General features: G+C 48.7%; 1 protein-coding gene across 1 annotated transcript; it reads left to right on the top strand.

Annotated features, from left to right (window-relative positions):
- Nucleotides 1-6,507: 6,507 nt before the first annotated feature.
- Nucleotides 6,508-15,694, top strand: SELPLG (selectin P ligand). Its single transcript, XM_073312877.1, has 2 exons — nucleotides 6,508-6,669; nucleotides 13,952-15,694. Exons 1-2 carry the CDS (start codon nucleotides 6,627-6,629, stop codon nucleotides 15,067-15,069), a joined length of 1,161 nt encoding a protein of 386 aa, XP_073168978.1. The 5' UTR covers nucleotides 6,508-6,626; the 3' UTR covers nucleotides 15,070-15,694.
- Nucleotides 15,695-16,035: the final 341 nt, after the last annotated feature.

Below are 16,035 nucleotides of genomic sequence, written 5' to 3'. Positions count from 1 at the left end.
ATTTTGGATGTTTTTCTTTTTCATATATATTGTATTCTGTGTTGTAATTCAAATCAAAGTGTATATTTTTGATTACAAATATTTGCACTGTAAAAATGGTAAGCTAGTATTTTTCAGTTCACCTCATACAAGTACTGCAGTGCAAGTTTTGTTAAAGTGCAACTTACAAATGTAAATATTTTTTGTTACATAACTCCACTCAAAAACAAAACAATGTAAAACTTCAGAGCCTACATGTCCACTCAGTCCTACTTCTTGTTCACCAATCGCTAAGACAAGTTTGTTTACATTTATAGGCAATAATGCTGCCCTCTTCTTACGGACAATGTCACCAGAAAGTGAAAAAAGAAGTTTGCATGGGACTTTGTAACTGGCATTGCAAGGTATTTACATGCCAGATATGCTAAACATTTGTATGCCCCTTCATGCTTTGGCCACCATTCCAGAGGACATGCTTCTATGCTAATGACGCTTGTTAAAAAAAAAAAAAAAGCATCAATTAAATTTGTGACTGAACTCCTTGAGGGAGAGTTGTATGTCCCCTGCTCTGTTTTACCCACATTCTGCCATATATTTCATGTTATAGCAGTCTCGGATGATGACCCAGCACTCGTTCATTTTAAGAACACTTTCACTGCAGATTTGACAAAACACAAAGAAGATACCAATGTGAGATTTCTAAAGATAGCTACAACACTCAATCCAAAGTTTAAGAATCTGAAGTGCCTTTCAAAATCTGAGAGGGACGACATGTGGAGCATGCTTTTAGAAGTCTTAAAAGAGCAAAACACTGATGCAGAAACTACAGAACCCAAACCACCAAAAAAGAAAATCAACCTTCTTCTGGTGGCATCTGACTCAAATGATGAAAATGAACATGCATCGGTCCGCTCTGCTTTGGATTGTTGTTGAGCAGAACCAGTCATCAGCATGGACGCTTGTTCCCTGGAATGGTGGTTGAAGCATCAAGGGACATGTGAATCTTTAGCGCATCTGGCACGTAAATATCTTGCGACACCTATTCTCACTTTCAGATGACGTAAACAAGAAGTGGGCAGCATTATCTCCTGCAAATGTAAACAAACTTGTTTGTCTGAGCGATTGGCTGAACAAAAAGTAAGACTGAGTGGACTTGCAGGTTCTAAAATTTTACATTGTTTTTATTTTTGAATGTAGTTATTTTTTTGTACATAATTCTACATTTGTCAGTTCATCTTTCTTGATAGAGATTTCACTACAGTACTTGTATTAGGTGAATTGAAATACTATTTCTTTTGTTTTTTTACAGTGCAAATACTTGTACTCAAATATAAAGTGAGCACTGTGCACTTTGTATTCTGTTGTAATTGAAATCAATATATTTGAAAATGTAGAAAACATCCAAAAATATTTAAATAAATGGTATTCTATATTAACAGTGCGATTAATGGCATGATTAATCGTGATTAATTTTTTTAATCTCTTGACTGCCCTAATTCTTAGACTTACTGTGCCAAGAGATGGAGGAAACTGTTCCCCTGTAACAGAACCAGAATCCATGCCGACGGGCTTAACTCTTCCCACCCTTTGGCCCTGCCAATGTGCCATGCATCAGTTCCCCTCTGAATATTCATCGCCACTGAGCAAAGTCGACTTGTGGCAAAATCCTATTTTGGAAGCATGTATTTCTGGGGAACTGTTTCCACAGATACCAGAAGCACTCCTCTGGATCTATCTTATGATTCATGTGTGGGTTTCCATGTCATGGTGGAGCGCTTACCATGAGGGAGCTGCTCAAATTCGATGGTGATGGGCACGGTACAGGGACCTAGATAGATGGCTGCCATGATAGAAAGATGGACCCTGCACCTCACAGGTGCGACTGGCCTGTTAAATTACATGATCAGTATTAAATCATATCGATACAGCTGTAAACATAAAACCATTCCAGGGATGAGGGTGGGAGGAGCCAGCCCACTGGGATTTCCCCCCGTTTCCTTCCCTTCTTGTCCAGGAGTCTCCTGAGAGAAGAGGCTGGGAGGGAAAGCAAAGCTCATGTTGGATGTGAACTGCCCAACAACGTCCTTTAACTGAAGTAAGCTGCATGGTGTTTTTCCATTTACACAATCCCCACTGTATTACTGCTGGCTCAGCTGGATTGGTGATGCCTTCCAAGGTCGGCAGAACAGTGAGTGTGAGGAGAAAGGAGAACAGAATCGGCCCACTCTGGCTTTTGTTGCGTAGAGCTAGGACGCAATGTGCTGTCTACTACCTATTTCCCAATTTAAATCTGTTTGAAATTTACCACAGGGAGAAGAGAAACCTGGCAATGTCAAAGTTCAAGGCTGGGGTTAGAAGTTGTGGGGCTAGGTTCCCACGTCGGCTATGAAAATCTCAACTTGAAGGAAAAGTCTACAACAGGGAGCCAGTTGTATATTTTCAGGATAGCAGCTGCCGTTTAGCAAACGTACTGGCACTCACTGCTGGCTTTGTTCTCCAAGGACCCTGGAATTTACAGTAAGTTGCAGCAAAGCGTTTCACAACTGTGTCTGTGCACTTCCTCCACTCTGATACCCTGAGCCAGCCTTGTGTTGCAACTGCCAGCCCTGCTGACTCGTAAAGGCCTGTGTTCCTCCCAGGTTGGAGAACGATGTGCCAGGGACAATATGGAACCTTGTTAACGCTGGACACTCCTCGTTTGTGCAGAACCCCAAATTCTTTAAAGCAGATGCAGGTCCTCTTTCACTGTGGCAGCTGTTCCCCAAGAGCTTGGCCTCTGCACAGCTGCGCCATGTCTGGAGAGCTCAAGTTTCACACTAAGTAAATCCAGGGTGGGCAGAAGGAGTTCAGAAACTAATGGGAAATCTGTTCACAGTTGAGTGCTGGAGCAGGCTGGGTCCTGCTGGGTGAAGCAGGGAGCTAGGGGTCCGGACTCCTGGGTTCTGTTTCAGGTTGTGCCACAGGCATGGGGCACTTGACAGCTGTCTGTCGGTGCCAGCCTTTGTAAGATGGGGGTGATGCCTCCATCACTGAAGCTCTGAATGAGAATGCCGGCGAAGGGTGTTGAGCTAGTCATGGGGAGGGGCGGTAGAAAGGCCAAGTGTCATAAGGAAGTCCGCACGTGGAGAGGCCGCTCTACTGTCATGGAAATGTCGGGCTGGAAGTGACCTCGAGAAGTCGTGTCCAGCCTCTCGTGCTGAGGCAAGACCATGGAAACCTAGGCCAGTGCTGACAGGTGTTTGTCTAGCCTGTTCTTAAACACCTCCCATGACGACCATTCCACAACCTACTCTGGACGCCTGTTCCAGAACTTAGCTAGCCTTAGAGTTAGAAAGCTTTTCCTAATATCTAACCTAAATCTCCCTTGCTGCAGATTAAGCCCATCACTTCTTGTCCCATCTTCAGAGCCTGTAACATAATTGAAGATTGTTCTCAGGTCCCGCACTCAGGCTACTTCTCTCAAGACTTAATCATGCCCGTTTTTTTAATAGGGCAGGTTTTCTAAACTTTTGATCAAGTTTGTTGCTCTCCTCTGGACTCTCTCCCGTTTGTCCGCATTTGGTGCTCAGAACTGGACACCGTGCTCCAGGTGAGGCCTCACCACCGCCGAGCAGAGCCTTACGTAGAACGCTCCTGTTAAGACACCCCAGAATAACATTAGCCTTTTTCACAACTGCATCACGCTGCTGACTCGTATTCGGTTTGTGGTCCACCTGTAGTCCCCAGATCCTTTTCAGCAGTACCACCACCTTCCCAGGTAGTCCCTGTTTTGTAGTCGTGCATTTGATTTTTCCTTCCTCAGTGAAATACTTTGCACTTGTCTTTAAATTTAATCTTACTGATTTCAGACCAATTCTCCAATTTGGTCATTTTGAATTCTAATTCTGCCCTTCAAAGTGCTTGCAACCCTTCCCAGCTTGGCGTCGTCTGCACGTTTTAGAAGCATGTGCTTTATTCCGTTAACCGAGTCATTAATGAAACTATTGAATAGTACCAGACTCAGACCCTGTGGGAGCCCACTGTTGAGTATCTGCTCACCATTAACCTTTATAGAAAAGACTGAAGCAAAATATGCATTAAGTACCTCGGTCTTCTTGATGTCATCAGTTATTAGCTCTCCCTTGGAAGTAGACCTACCTTCTCCTTGGTCTTTCTCTTGCTCCTAATGTATTTAAAGAACCTCCTCTAATTGCCTTTTATGTTCCCTGCTAGCTGCAACTCATTTTATGCCTTAACCTTTCTGGTTTTGTCCGACATGCAAAGGTTTGAAACTTCTTGATTTCACCCAAACATAATTTTGGGAAGTGATGTGTGGGCACTTCTTAAAGTTCCAGCAGGAGCTAAATTATCCTTGCCTGCTTAGTGTTGCATTGGAAACATACCCCAGAGATGGATTTGTTTCTGGATGGGCAGGGCAACCAGCTGTGACCTTCCTTCATCTTTTTCTTGCCAACTTGCCGTTTGCTTCTGCTGTTGTGATGTGGTTAAATAGACTGTTTAGAACAGTCAAAACCAGAGAGCCTCTTCCAGCTAATGAACTGCTGCTTATCTCTCCACTATGCTCGTCTCGGATGTGAGAAAGGCAACACCCAAGCCTATCTGAGGTTCCCCCATCATTACAGTAGCTACATTAGCCATGCCAGCTTTTTATGGGGCATATCTCACCCCCCACCCCTTCCCCCCCCAAAAAAACCCCCAACAACCTCAAAATACCAATAACACTAATCCAGCCCTCCAGCCTTCCCAAGAGGGCAACTAGAGTGATTAGACAGCAAGTGTGGAAAACTGGGGTGGGTGGTAATAGGCGCCTGTGTAAGACACAGCCCTGAAAATTGGGACTGTCCCTATAAAATCAGGACATCTGGTCAGCTGAGGGCAACATGGGATGCTCAGTGCAGGGCGTGAGCTTTGGACGATCTCCTTTTCCTGGGGTGTATAGATCTGCCCCTTCCAATTGTGGGGGGGTGGTACGTGCCGGATGTGTGATCCATATGGAAACCATTTTTTAGATATTCTAAAAAGAGAGGCCCCTCCAAAACAGGCCAATCCTCCTAAATGCAGTGCCCTGCTCCATAGAGGGAACTCCATGCACCCAGCTACTGACACCATTTTTGGCCTCACTTTCAAATCTATTAAGAGTCCCAATTCCCCAGCTTCCTTGTGTCCTGCAAGTTCCAGCTTGAGGGTGAATGTTACTAATTGCGCAGCCTAGGTACCACCAACCAGGCAAATGCAGTGTTTTCCTAGCTGCTCTCCAGGATTGTCCCCTTTCCCTGTTTTTTCTATTCTGAGTAACACCTGAAGGGCCCCATTGTGCTAGGTGCAGTAATATACTCAGGTTACAAATCGTGAAGAAAGAGGTAAAGGGACTTGCCAAAGGTCACACACTGTGTCTGTGGCAGATCCCCTCCCAGTTCCAGTCTTAACCGCACTCTTGTTGGTCTGATCTCAGCAACAGGCTTTAACTCTAGCTCGTCCCTGGCCTCAGCCTTCCCCCACAAGCCCTGGGAAATCCTCAGCTTTGTGCTGCAGTAACTGAGCGGGGCGTGCACAGAGGAAGCCTGGTGCTGAAGCACTTTCCAAATGCCTGGATTTCAGTTCCTCATTCAGCTTGGGGATGATGCTGCTGGTCCAGACTCAGATGTGTGAAATCAGGGACAAAGGAGGAAGGTGGGTGTGGAGTGGGGAAGGGATGGCACCGCCTGTGTCCTACCGGCTCCTGCTGTTCCAGCCAGCAGCCAGCCAGTTGCCCTTCCTGACCAGTCAGGTGGCGAAGTCAATCGGGTAGCCTGCTGCTGGCCAGCTGTTCTTGTTGGGAAGCCTGGAGACTGACTCTGCTGCGGGTCCTGAGCGGGAGTTTTAAAACACATCATTGGGTTCATTGTTTTCCCCTTCTGCTTTTCAAAGCCAGGTTCCCTTCGTTGCCATGAATCCAACCAGGCAGGACTCGGAGAGCCCTTAACGGTAAAGATTTACCTGCTGCATTTCAACGGCCACTGCAAAACTTGCCCTCGTTCCCCATTCGAAGCCCAGGGAATGCTGCAAGTACCAGTAAATGGCAAGAAACTAAGAGCGCCCACAGGCCACCCTGTACATAGTGTGTAGGGATGGTCTGGTGCCAGCAACGTACGTACTGTTCAGACTAGGAGGAGTGAGACGCTGCCTCCATCTGCCGTGGGCAAGGAAAGGCCGAGGCGTTGCCCAGTTGGAGCAGCCTTGCAGCTGACTTTGTAACGTGTTTACCCCCTCGAATTCTGACTCTCCTGGGCCATTTAATCGGGGCTCAGCTGCAGGGTTTCCATCGTCTCCTGCCTCTGCCATTGCTCTGGGTAAGGTTGATCATGCTGCTAAGCCCAGCGTGAGTCTGAGATGCCCTTTACTTGCTGGCTCCCTAGCTAGTGAAGCATCCATTAAAAGCCGGCCTGCGGGCCCGGTGGCGATTCTCCTTTTCGGCTGTGATGCACTCTTTCTGGGAGAGGCGTCACATGTTCTCTCCAAACCACAACTTCTCTTCCGCCTTCTTCTCTTGCTTGTACACTGGCAGGGAGGCTTCCTGAATTATTGCAGGTAGCGCAGAGACCCAGTCGGGCTTTGAAAGGGGTGTTAAGCATTTCCCCTCGACACACGCTGCACTGGGTCTCTGAGTGATGCCTGCGCCCGTCCTTCGCTGGCAGCCCTCTTCAAGCCAGGGTAAGCGGCTATCGGGGTGGGGAAGGCGGCGCTGGGTGGGTGGGTGGGCTTGGAGCTCAGTCAGCCAGGGGCATGTTACAAGCACACCGAGTGATCTTCCTTAACAGCTGCAGTGCCTGGAGCCGCTCAGCCAGCAGCTCCTTGAGGGAGATGCAATCAGCGAGGCACAAGGCAGAGCTGTGGATCTAGTATGACGATAGGCTCAGGTTTATTTCAAATGCCAAACCTAAGACTTACCCTAGACCCACTGGGCTGATTTCCATGCAATGGGGTTTCATGGCTGTAGAGGAGGGCAAAAACCTCGTTCTGACTCCATGCCATTGTGTAGTTAGTATCTGGGTAGGGCTCAGCTGTGGATCGCTGTGTGCTTTACTGAGCTGGGTAAGTGCTGTTCTTCCTGCCTTTAGAGATGGGGAAACTGAGGCACACAGGGTGCAAAGGCTTACCAGTGTAAAATATGTGACCTTTTCCAGGTTAATCCATAACACAAGTTGGGGCAGAGCTAGGGTAGGACCTTGATCTCTTAGAACCCAGTCTGGCACCTTGATCATTGGAGAGCGCTGCCTGTCTAGACGGGGATCTTGATGCTTAATAGAACGTGACCTGGAAGGCTCTGGAGCTGTTAGCCTCTGTGCAGATGTGACGGGTAATGGATTTCAAAGCAGCGCCCATGTTACCAGGGCTCTATGGCAGCTGCATGAGAGTCCAGCTGTGGCGGTGGAGCCATTCTGCCATGATAAGGGACCGGAAGGGCTGCGTCATGGGCAGAGATTTATTATCTTTTGGCCTAAGACATGGGTGACATCCTGGTGATTGAATTCTTGCTGGCTTTGTAATAGCGTCTTCACCTGGCCCTTTGTAAGTGTGCTGGCCTTCCTCCAGCAGATCTGCTTGTCCAACCTGAAATGTTTAGGGCTGGATCCTGAGCCAGTATAATTCAGCACAGCTCCAGTGACCTAAACCTGCTCAGCGTCCCCCTACTTCCGGGTGTTCTAGGGTGCCCTGAGGTGGGTTCGCACTGGAAAAGCTCTTTTAGATCATGGAGAGCTCTGTTGGGAGACCCCCGGAAGGTACATCCCTGTAAGGGTCTAAATTTGGCCTAAATTCTGACCCACTGTGAATGTGGAAGTTCTCTGGAAGCATTCTGGCAAGGGAGACTGAACAAGGAACAGAGAGGGGAGGCCATGCCCAGAGAAGTCGATCTCTTAGCTGCTCATGCTGCATTCATATTGCACCCCCACCCCGAGACGGGAGGACACATGCGTCCTACCCTTGCTAATCCAGGGCCCACGCTTCTCATTAACTGGGAACTTTAACTTTCATTTTTAGTTGAAAGTTAGCTGCTTCTGCCAAAGAAACCCCCTGGCCTTAAGTTATAGGGAAGTAATTGTTCATCAGCTCTTCATGGTGCCTCAAAATGGGGTGGGAAACGAGGGAGGAATTAAACTAGTGATTTAACTCACCTGTTCTAATCACAGTTTAAAGCAGCGAGTAGGAAAACTTGATTTAAGTGATCAATTTTAGTCTGGTTTTGAATTTGTGCTGTAGTTACCTTTTTTCTCTTTAAAAAAAAGTCTGATTCCCACTAATGGGTATAATTTGTTATTACTTTTGCTAAGCAGGAGGAGACACTATCTCTATATCACTTAAGCAATTAGGTAGCTTACTGTACATTTATTCAGATTCTTAATTTTTACATTTTTGATGGTAAGGAAATAGTGAATGATGCATTTCTTATTTACGAGGCGATTAATTTTTTACTTGTGGTTTGTGTCCAGCTGCATTTGTAGAGAAGTTGGAATTAAATTAAAAATGCACAAAGCCAGCATTTTAAAATTTTTTTTTAAATAAAACTACATTAAATGTGCTTGATGTATAAGAAAAAAAGTACATTTCTCAAACATCTTTTGCACTTAAAACTAAATGATTTATTAAACAAAGGAATTATTATCTGTAGTTAATAAATTGAACTAATTATTTCTGGTCACCAATCCCTTCAAGATTTTAGAACTAGTAGATCTTATCCTCTCATGCTTCATTTTTATTCATAGATTGGAAGCAGAAAACAAGCTTTTCTGCTCTTTCAACTCCCAATCAGTTTCTCGACTTCAAATGAGCTGGTCATTGAACTGAGTAAACTGAAATGAAGGAAGTATTCTCTCTGAACCTGCAGAAGAGATTAGTGCTGTCAAAAGCTGCTTTAGCACTTCAATGAACTCTGGTTCCAGGTGCTTAGCTAGTGACATCCACCAGTTCAGGAGTTTGACTTTAAAATTTTGGCAGCAAACACGTACTGCTTGATTACTATTTATTTAATTTACATTATTTAAATAGATTATAGTGAATTTAGGCCTTAATACAGGTTTTCATAATGTCAAATTTAATTTACATAGGTTTAGTTTTAAAAAGAAAAAAATATTTAAATAATAAAAGGACATTTTAAATAAAAGCTTCTCTGATTGATGATTTTATTTTTAAAAAGAATGGATTTTATCCATCGTGTTGCAAACCTTTCACCTCCCTGCAGCTGGCTGCCTGTCCTGGTGTCAGAGTAGCAGCCGTGTTAGTCTATATTCGCAAAAAGAAAAAGAGTACTTGTGGCACCTTAGAGACTAACAAATAACCTCTCTGACAATAGGCCTGTGTCATGTTGGGTAACTCCCAGGAGTTACTCCTGATTGCCACTGGTGTGAAGGAGAGAGAGATCAGCCTCAAGACCTCTTCTCTGTCACAATATGTGCAACCATAGTGCAATGCACCCCATCTTGGTCCTGGACTCTTGTCTGCCCTAGAGAATCTCCAGCGGAAGTTCCCAGTGGTAGCTCCCAGCAGCATGCATAGACCAGGCTCTGGTGGGCTCCTGTGCTGCTGAGATCTGCTCCTGAGCACCAAACCCAGGGTGGAGTGCTCACAACCGGGGTCCTGTTTGTGGCAAGCGGAGACGCCCCTGATCAAAAGAGGGTGGAGTGCTGCTCCTTGGGTTTTCCTCCTTCACAGTAGCCTAGCTGCTGTTCACATCTGAAACCTGGCTCTAGGCGTGTTTGCCGTTGTATAAACCTCGTCTTTGTGGTTTGCCGTATCTTCCTGCCCATTCTGAAAATGTTTTCTCTCTACCTCTGAGTGGAGCCACTGTAGAGACGCAAACACACACCCAGGCTCCTTGCTGGGCCACTTTCTTGCTCAGTCCCTCTAGAAATGTACCCAAATCTCTCAGTCATGGCTTCCCTCTCCGCCCACAGCCTTCCAGTGTGTGAACTCTGCAGTTGGGTCTTTGCTTGAATATTGCAAGTCAAATGGCTGCTGAGGATCAGGAGCAAACAAGCTGCACCTAAACCATGAGAATAAGATGGGTGTCCTCTGCTGGAGGATTTAGGCAGCTGGAGCACAGTGTGCTGGAGGATCAGTGGGTGGGACAGCCTTTCCCCCTGACAGGACAGTGAATGGCATGTTTTACAAAATCTGCGTTCTGCCCCAGAGGAGGGTACCTTTCAGTGGTGACGTGGGTTTTTTATATGTACACAGTTTGAGTGCTTCGGGAGCTACCTGGAATGCCAGTGCTACCGCAGAGCAGGCTGTTGTGTTACATCTAACCCTTTTAACACCGCTACTCGTGCGTTAACAGGACTCCAGAGCTTTTACACAGTTATTTTTCGAGCTGCTTTGAGATTCTACTTCCTTAAAGTGCATTTTCTTACTTGCAAACTTTCTCCAGTTCCCCAGCAGAGATGTTATCTGCTCTCCATCATAGCTACCTTCTCTCTCTGGGAAGGAAATCCTTGTAAGGTAATTAGTCCGTAAATTAAATTAAATTACATCTGAAAGGGACATTTAAAACCACTCAGGAATAACAGCCATTTAGACTCAAAACAATCTAATTATTTGGCCTCCAAAGGCAGTGATCTCACTAGCCATGTTAGAGAACCCCCCCCAACACACACACTCTTTCTCTCTCTCTCTCTCCTTGTTTTCCATTAACCCTCTTTCCACAGCACTTGATTTAGGCTTTGTCTTTACGGGGGTTTGGCCTAGTGACTGCTCCCCACTTGGTTGCACTGGTACCAGACCACTCATAATTGGGTTCTGAAAGCAATCCTGCAGCACTGAGAGGAGGTGTGGGGAAAGATCCACTCAACAGAACGGCTGCAATTACATCTGTGAACCCCTCCACAGGTCTTAAAACTCCTACAGTGCATGGAGCCGGGGGGGGGGGGGGAGGAGAGAGGAGGAAGAGGAACGCTGCAAAACAGGACGCATACGAACCCACTGCTTTTATCTGCAGTTTCCATGGGTGGAGCTGATTCCTGTTTTGAAACGGGGTTTGTGGCACTGTAGTCAATTGTAGCTGATAGTGTCATGGTTTCCTCTGCTAGGGGCTTGGAGCAGTGCAGGTCTTTTCACACAACACAGTCAACCTGTGGAACTCTTTGCCAGAGGATGTTGTGAAGGCCAAGACTATAACGGGGCTTCAAAAAAGAACTAGATAAATTCATGAAGGTTAGGTCCATCAATGGCTATTCATCAGGATGGGCAGGGATGGTGTCCCTAGCCTCTGTTTGCCGGAAGCTGGGAATGGGTGACAGGGGATGGGTCACTTGATGATTACCTGTTCTGTTCATTCCTTTGGGGGCACTTGGCATTGGCCACTGTTGGAAGACAGGATACTGGGCTAGTGACCCTTTGGTCTGACCCAGTATGGCCGTTCTTATGTCTTCTCTCCCCTTAGAACTGAGCCCCCACAAGCCTGCCTGTGAGTCCAGCTCTTCAACACCAGCCCCAAGCTGGGTTTTCCTGGTAGTCCAGGAGGGAGCTCGTCCGTCTCCCTTTTTAAATTTATTTTATCGTGCTCACAACCTGCCCCTCACCCCATCAATACTATAAATTGCTTGAATCAGAGAGACTCTTGTATGGGTGTAAGGGCAAAGAGGCAGCACCATAGATCAGTGCCACAGGGAGGGGACAACACACCCACCTCACAGAGCCAGTGGGGGGCATGGAATTGAAATTGGGGGGGGGAGTTCAGAAGTCTGCAGGAGACGAGCTCCCCATAGGACCCCACAGAGTCATTCCACTGTCCTCTGCCAAATCCCCAGGGCACTTGGCAATGGCTGCGCAGAGGGGTGAAGGGAGGCTGACTCTGGCTGCAGCATTGCTCCCTTGGGTGCCCCGCTCCTCTCCCCGGGTTTTTGCGGGTCACGAGGTAGCCAGCAAGCTCCGTGAGGCAAGGCCTATCTCTTCATACTGCATAAACACCTAGTACCATGGGGGCCCTGATCCTCGACTGGGCTCCTAGGCCCTATCAAACAGAGAAGCGTTGCCTAGCCACCTCCAGCTCTGAGCAGCCGCAGAAGTCATGCAAGTGACCCATGACTGGGCACAGGTAGCTGGCGTACAAATCCCACTCAAGGCTCATCGGTTTTCCCCGAGGGTAAAATATCCCAGATTTTTGCAAGCTATCTGGGGCGGGGTTAAGGTTTTTCTTTCCCAGCTGCGAATGTGGCAAAGCTCCTTCACCAAGGAGGGCGGGTCCCTCATGGAGTGGCGGATGATACAATCCATTCATTTAAAATGCAAGTGTAACGTGTTTCCATCAGCAGCCAGAGTCTTTGGGGTTTTGGACAGTTCCAGTTGCTATCAATCAGACAACAGGCACTGCTCTCTCTAGCATGGCTCCCTGATGGAGAAGCCCATTCTCTATAGCAGAGGTACTCAAACTGGGGGGGGCGCAGAACGTATTCTGGCAGGGCATGAGAAGCCTTGGGGGAGTGGGGGGCGGAACTTCCCGTGCACATTCATGCTCTTACACCCATGAAAGCTGGGTGGCTGGAGAGCGGTGGCTGCTGGCCGGGCGCCCAGCTCTGAAGGCAACGCCGCTGCCAGCAGCAGCGCGGAAGTAAGGACGGCAATGCCGTACCCCGCCACCCTTGCTACAACTGCTGGCGGTGGCGTTGCCTTCAGAGCTGGGTGCCCAGCCGGCAGCCGCTGCTTCTCCGCTCTGTCTTCAGAGCTGGGTGGCTGGCGAGCGGCGGCTGCTGGTTGGGCACCCGAAGGCGGGGGGGGACGCACAATCTACTACAACAGACACACAGAAGTGGGGCACAATCAAATAAGTTTGAGAACCTCTGCTCTGTAGGAAGAAAAGGAGTACTTGTGGCACCTTAGAGACTAACCAATTTATTAGAGCATGAGCTTTCGTGAGCTACAGCTCACTTCATCAGATGCATATCGTGGAAACTGCAGCAGACTTTATATATATACACAGAGAATATGAAACAATACCTCCTCCCACCCCACTGTCCTGCTGGTAATAGCTTATCTAAAGTGATTATCAGGTGGGCCATTTCCAGCACAAATCCAGGTTTTCTCACCCTCCACCCCCTCACACAAATTCACTCTCCTGCTGGTGATAGCCCATAGGGTATCTGTAGGGTAGCTGGAGGGAGGGAGGAGCCCTACAGAGACTGGCACATGGTTAACATACCCAGACTGCCTTCTGCATATGCCTGCAAACTGAAGGCCCATGCTTGTTAGGGTGCTGAAGGCAGCGGTTTGCAGGTGGCATACTGGGGTGGCAGTCAGGCAGACATACCTGTTTGCTAACAGTTCCCTGGTGGCTCTAGCATAGGGAGAGGTCTAGATCCCACTCTGTCATTGTGCAAAATACAGTTGTTGTTCGTAAACACTCCTCCTGCGGAGCGGCCTGGAGCAGTTCTCTGTGCCACCTAATACCCCATGAGTGACCTGGACAGCTTTCTGGAACCCCGGGGCTGAGACTCCATTCTGCAGCCAAACACTGTTCATTGTCTCCCTCCTCCCCCGCGCCGCCGCCCCCCCCCCGGGAGCGTACTCTCCCTTGGGCGGAGACAGGTGTCTTTCTTTATCTGGACAGCACCTAGCGCAGGGGGGCCTTCGTCCAGGGTTGTGGTTCCTAAGTGCCACTGTAATCCTCCTCCTCCTCCCAAATTGCACATGCTGGAAGCGACAAAGGGGTTATCAGGCTGTGAAGGCATGAGGTGGGGAGAAGAGGCAGCGAACACATTCTGATGTAGGGACGCTTTCAGCCTGCAGCATTGCCACTGGCCATACCCAGTTAGCGTCAGGGCAACGGAGAATGGAAATGCAGCGCTGAATCCTCACAAATGTTGGGATCTAATCTTGCGTCTCGAGCTCATCTCTAGGGGGATGTTTGATCAGCTGCTTCCTCTTACCTCCTCAGCCTTTTCTTTTTTTACCTTTAATTTAATTTACCGTTAATTTAATTAATCTCTTTGTTTTCTCCTCCTAGGTCAAATGGCTCCAATCCGGGCCACGCTGCTGCTGCTGTTTGCAAGCCTGCTCCAGGTCTCTGCCCACAAGCTGCCAGCCATCCAGCTCAGTGGCCGAGATGGCACAGTTCGAGAGAGCCCGGCAGCAGGCGGGCTTCCTGCGGCTGGGGGCTCTCAGCGGGGCCAGTGGGTGTGGGACACAGCAGGGGCTGGGAGCACTGACTTCCCCGTGTTTATCCGCGAGAAGAGGGAAGCTGAGGTGAAGTCATCCAATTCTTCTGCTGAAGAGACCACCACCACTGGCCACCACAACACATTCTCCATGACTCCTTCTGAGCATCCCGTGGAAGAAACTGAGGTCTCTCTAGCTCCTGAGGAGCTAGATGAAAGTACGTCCCAAGAAAACTTCTATGATGATGATGCTACCACTACAGCAGAGCCATTGTCTGCTGACAGCTCTGACGTCTCCACAGAAGCAGCCGGAGTTACAGTGGGCAACCATCTTGATACCTTAGCCAAGGTGGTTCCAATTCAGGGCTCCAGAACCGTCTCCTCAGAAGCGGCAGCCACTGGGATAGAAGACATCCTCACGAGCAGCACGGAGAGTTGGGAACATGGCTCCTCCATCAGGCCAGTGGGAATGAAGGGGCTGGGGGAAAGCTCACCGACTTCACCACCTGAATCTCTGACACAGTCCTCTGAAGGGGACCTGCCTGTGAAAGAGTTGGCCACTTGGAGGCATGGCCTCTCCAAGGTGGGAAAGACCCATTCTCCTCCCACGAGGCCCCCGGCAGGTGGCTCTGTCACAGCAAATGTCCCCTTGCAGAAGCTGCCGATTCACACAAACATCCTGGTGGGGAAGTGTTTGCTGGCCATCTTCATCCTAGCCCTTGTGGCTGCCATCTTCATCGTCTGCACCACCGTCCTCGCCACCCTGCTGTGGCGCCAGAAGCGTGTCTGCCAGGTGCGCCAGCTCAACACTGAGATGGTGTGTATCTCAGCCCTGCTGCCCGACAACGAGCCGGTGGCCAACGGGGAGAAGCCCAGCAAGGTAAAGAGGATGAAGATGCCCACAGACAATAGCTCAGAGACCGAAGGAGACAACCTGACTCTGAGCAGCTTCCTGCCGGACCATTAATAACACCTTGCCACCTGCCCAGGGGTTCTCCGATTCTCATTTCCTGGGCCATCCAGCCCCCTCCTGGGCACTGGAGTGACCCTCTCCATCCCGACATCTCTTGGGTGCAGTGTCCTAGGTGGCCATCTAACTCGGCTTAAGGTTGCCTCAGTCTGTGTTACGTGAGTAGGAGATGTACTATACTTAGCTGAGCAACCACAACCCCAAAAGGCACTTGGCATCTGGCAAGAGAGTCTTCAGCGAAGAGCATTTGCCAGGAGCAGACACTGCTGAGCATATGGAATGGGGGTCCTGGTGAACCTGGTTGGATTTTCCATCTGGCTTGGGGATTTTGAAACTGCTGTTCTGTCCTCTTGACCTTTACCTGCCTGCTGCGTTTTTGATGTTCTCTCTAGCATGGGCACAAGGGGCCAGATCCTTAGCTGGCATGAATCAGACTGCTCCTGGGAAGCCGAAGGAGTTACCCCCAGCTGTGGACCTGGCCCAGACAGTGTTACAACTGGGACGCTGCTTTAATTTATACTAATGTACAAGGGGCATGTTACTATTTTGCACTTAAATGGGTGAAGGAATCTCAATTTAATGTTCTTTGTTCAAATGAATAACATAAAAATCTCTGTGTACCTGTCTGTGGTTAAGTCTCTTCTGTGAACGCCTTCTGGCATGGCCTGGGCCCTTTAAGACAGTGGCTCTTAACCCTTCCGTACAGGGACCCACTTCCCATTCAGCAATCTGGGAAAGTCCGGGTGGTCATACCCCTGACACCTCTTCAGGGGTCATGGCCCTGGGCTCACATGCCACCACTCGGAGGGGAATGGCAGGGCGGGCTGCTCAGAGACAGCCCTGGGCAACGTCACCTTCCAGCCCACTCTTCAGAGCCTGTTCCCTCTCCAGTGCTGCGTGACGGGCTGTGGGCATCCCAATGCTGAATCCAGGCAGTCGCTGGCGGTAACTGTAGGTATCAAA

Source organism: Lepidochelys kempii, chromosome 15 (assembly GCF_965140285.1).
Source record: "Lepidochelys kempii isolate rLepKem1 chromosome 15, rLepKem1.hap1, whole genome shotgun sequence".
NCBI classification, from domain to species: Eukaryota; Metazoa; Chordata; order Testudines; family Cheloniidae; genus Lepidochelys; species Lepidochelys kempii.
The sequence above is the reverse complement of the archived record's forward strand: the minus strand, read 5'-3'. Positions and strand labels throughout refer to the sequence as shown.

Excerpts from the sequence above, each read along its gene's own strand:
- SELPLG (XM_073312877.1), top strand. The coding sequence starts at position 6,627 with ATGCCTGCGCCCGTCCTTCGCTGGCAGCCCTCTTCAAGCCAGG. Across the intron at positions 6,670-13,951 it reads GCAGCCCTCTTCAAGCCAGG|GTCAAATGGCTCCAATCCGG; the intron begins GTAAGCGGCTAT and ends TTCTCCTCCTAG.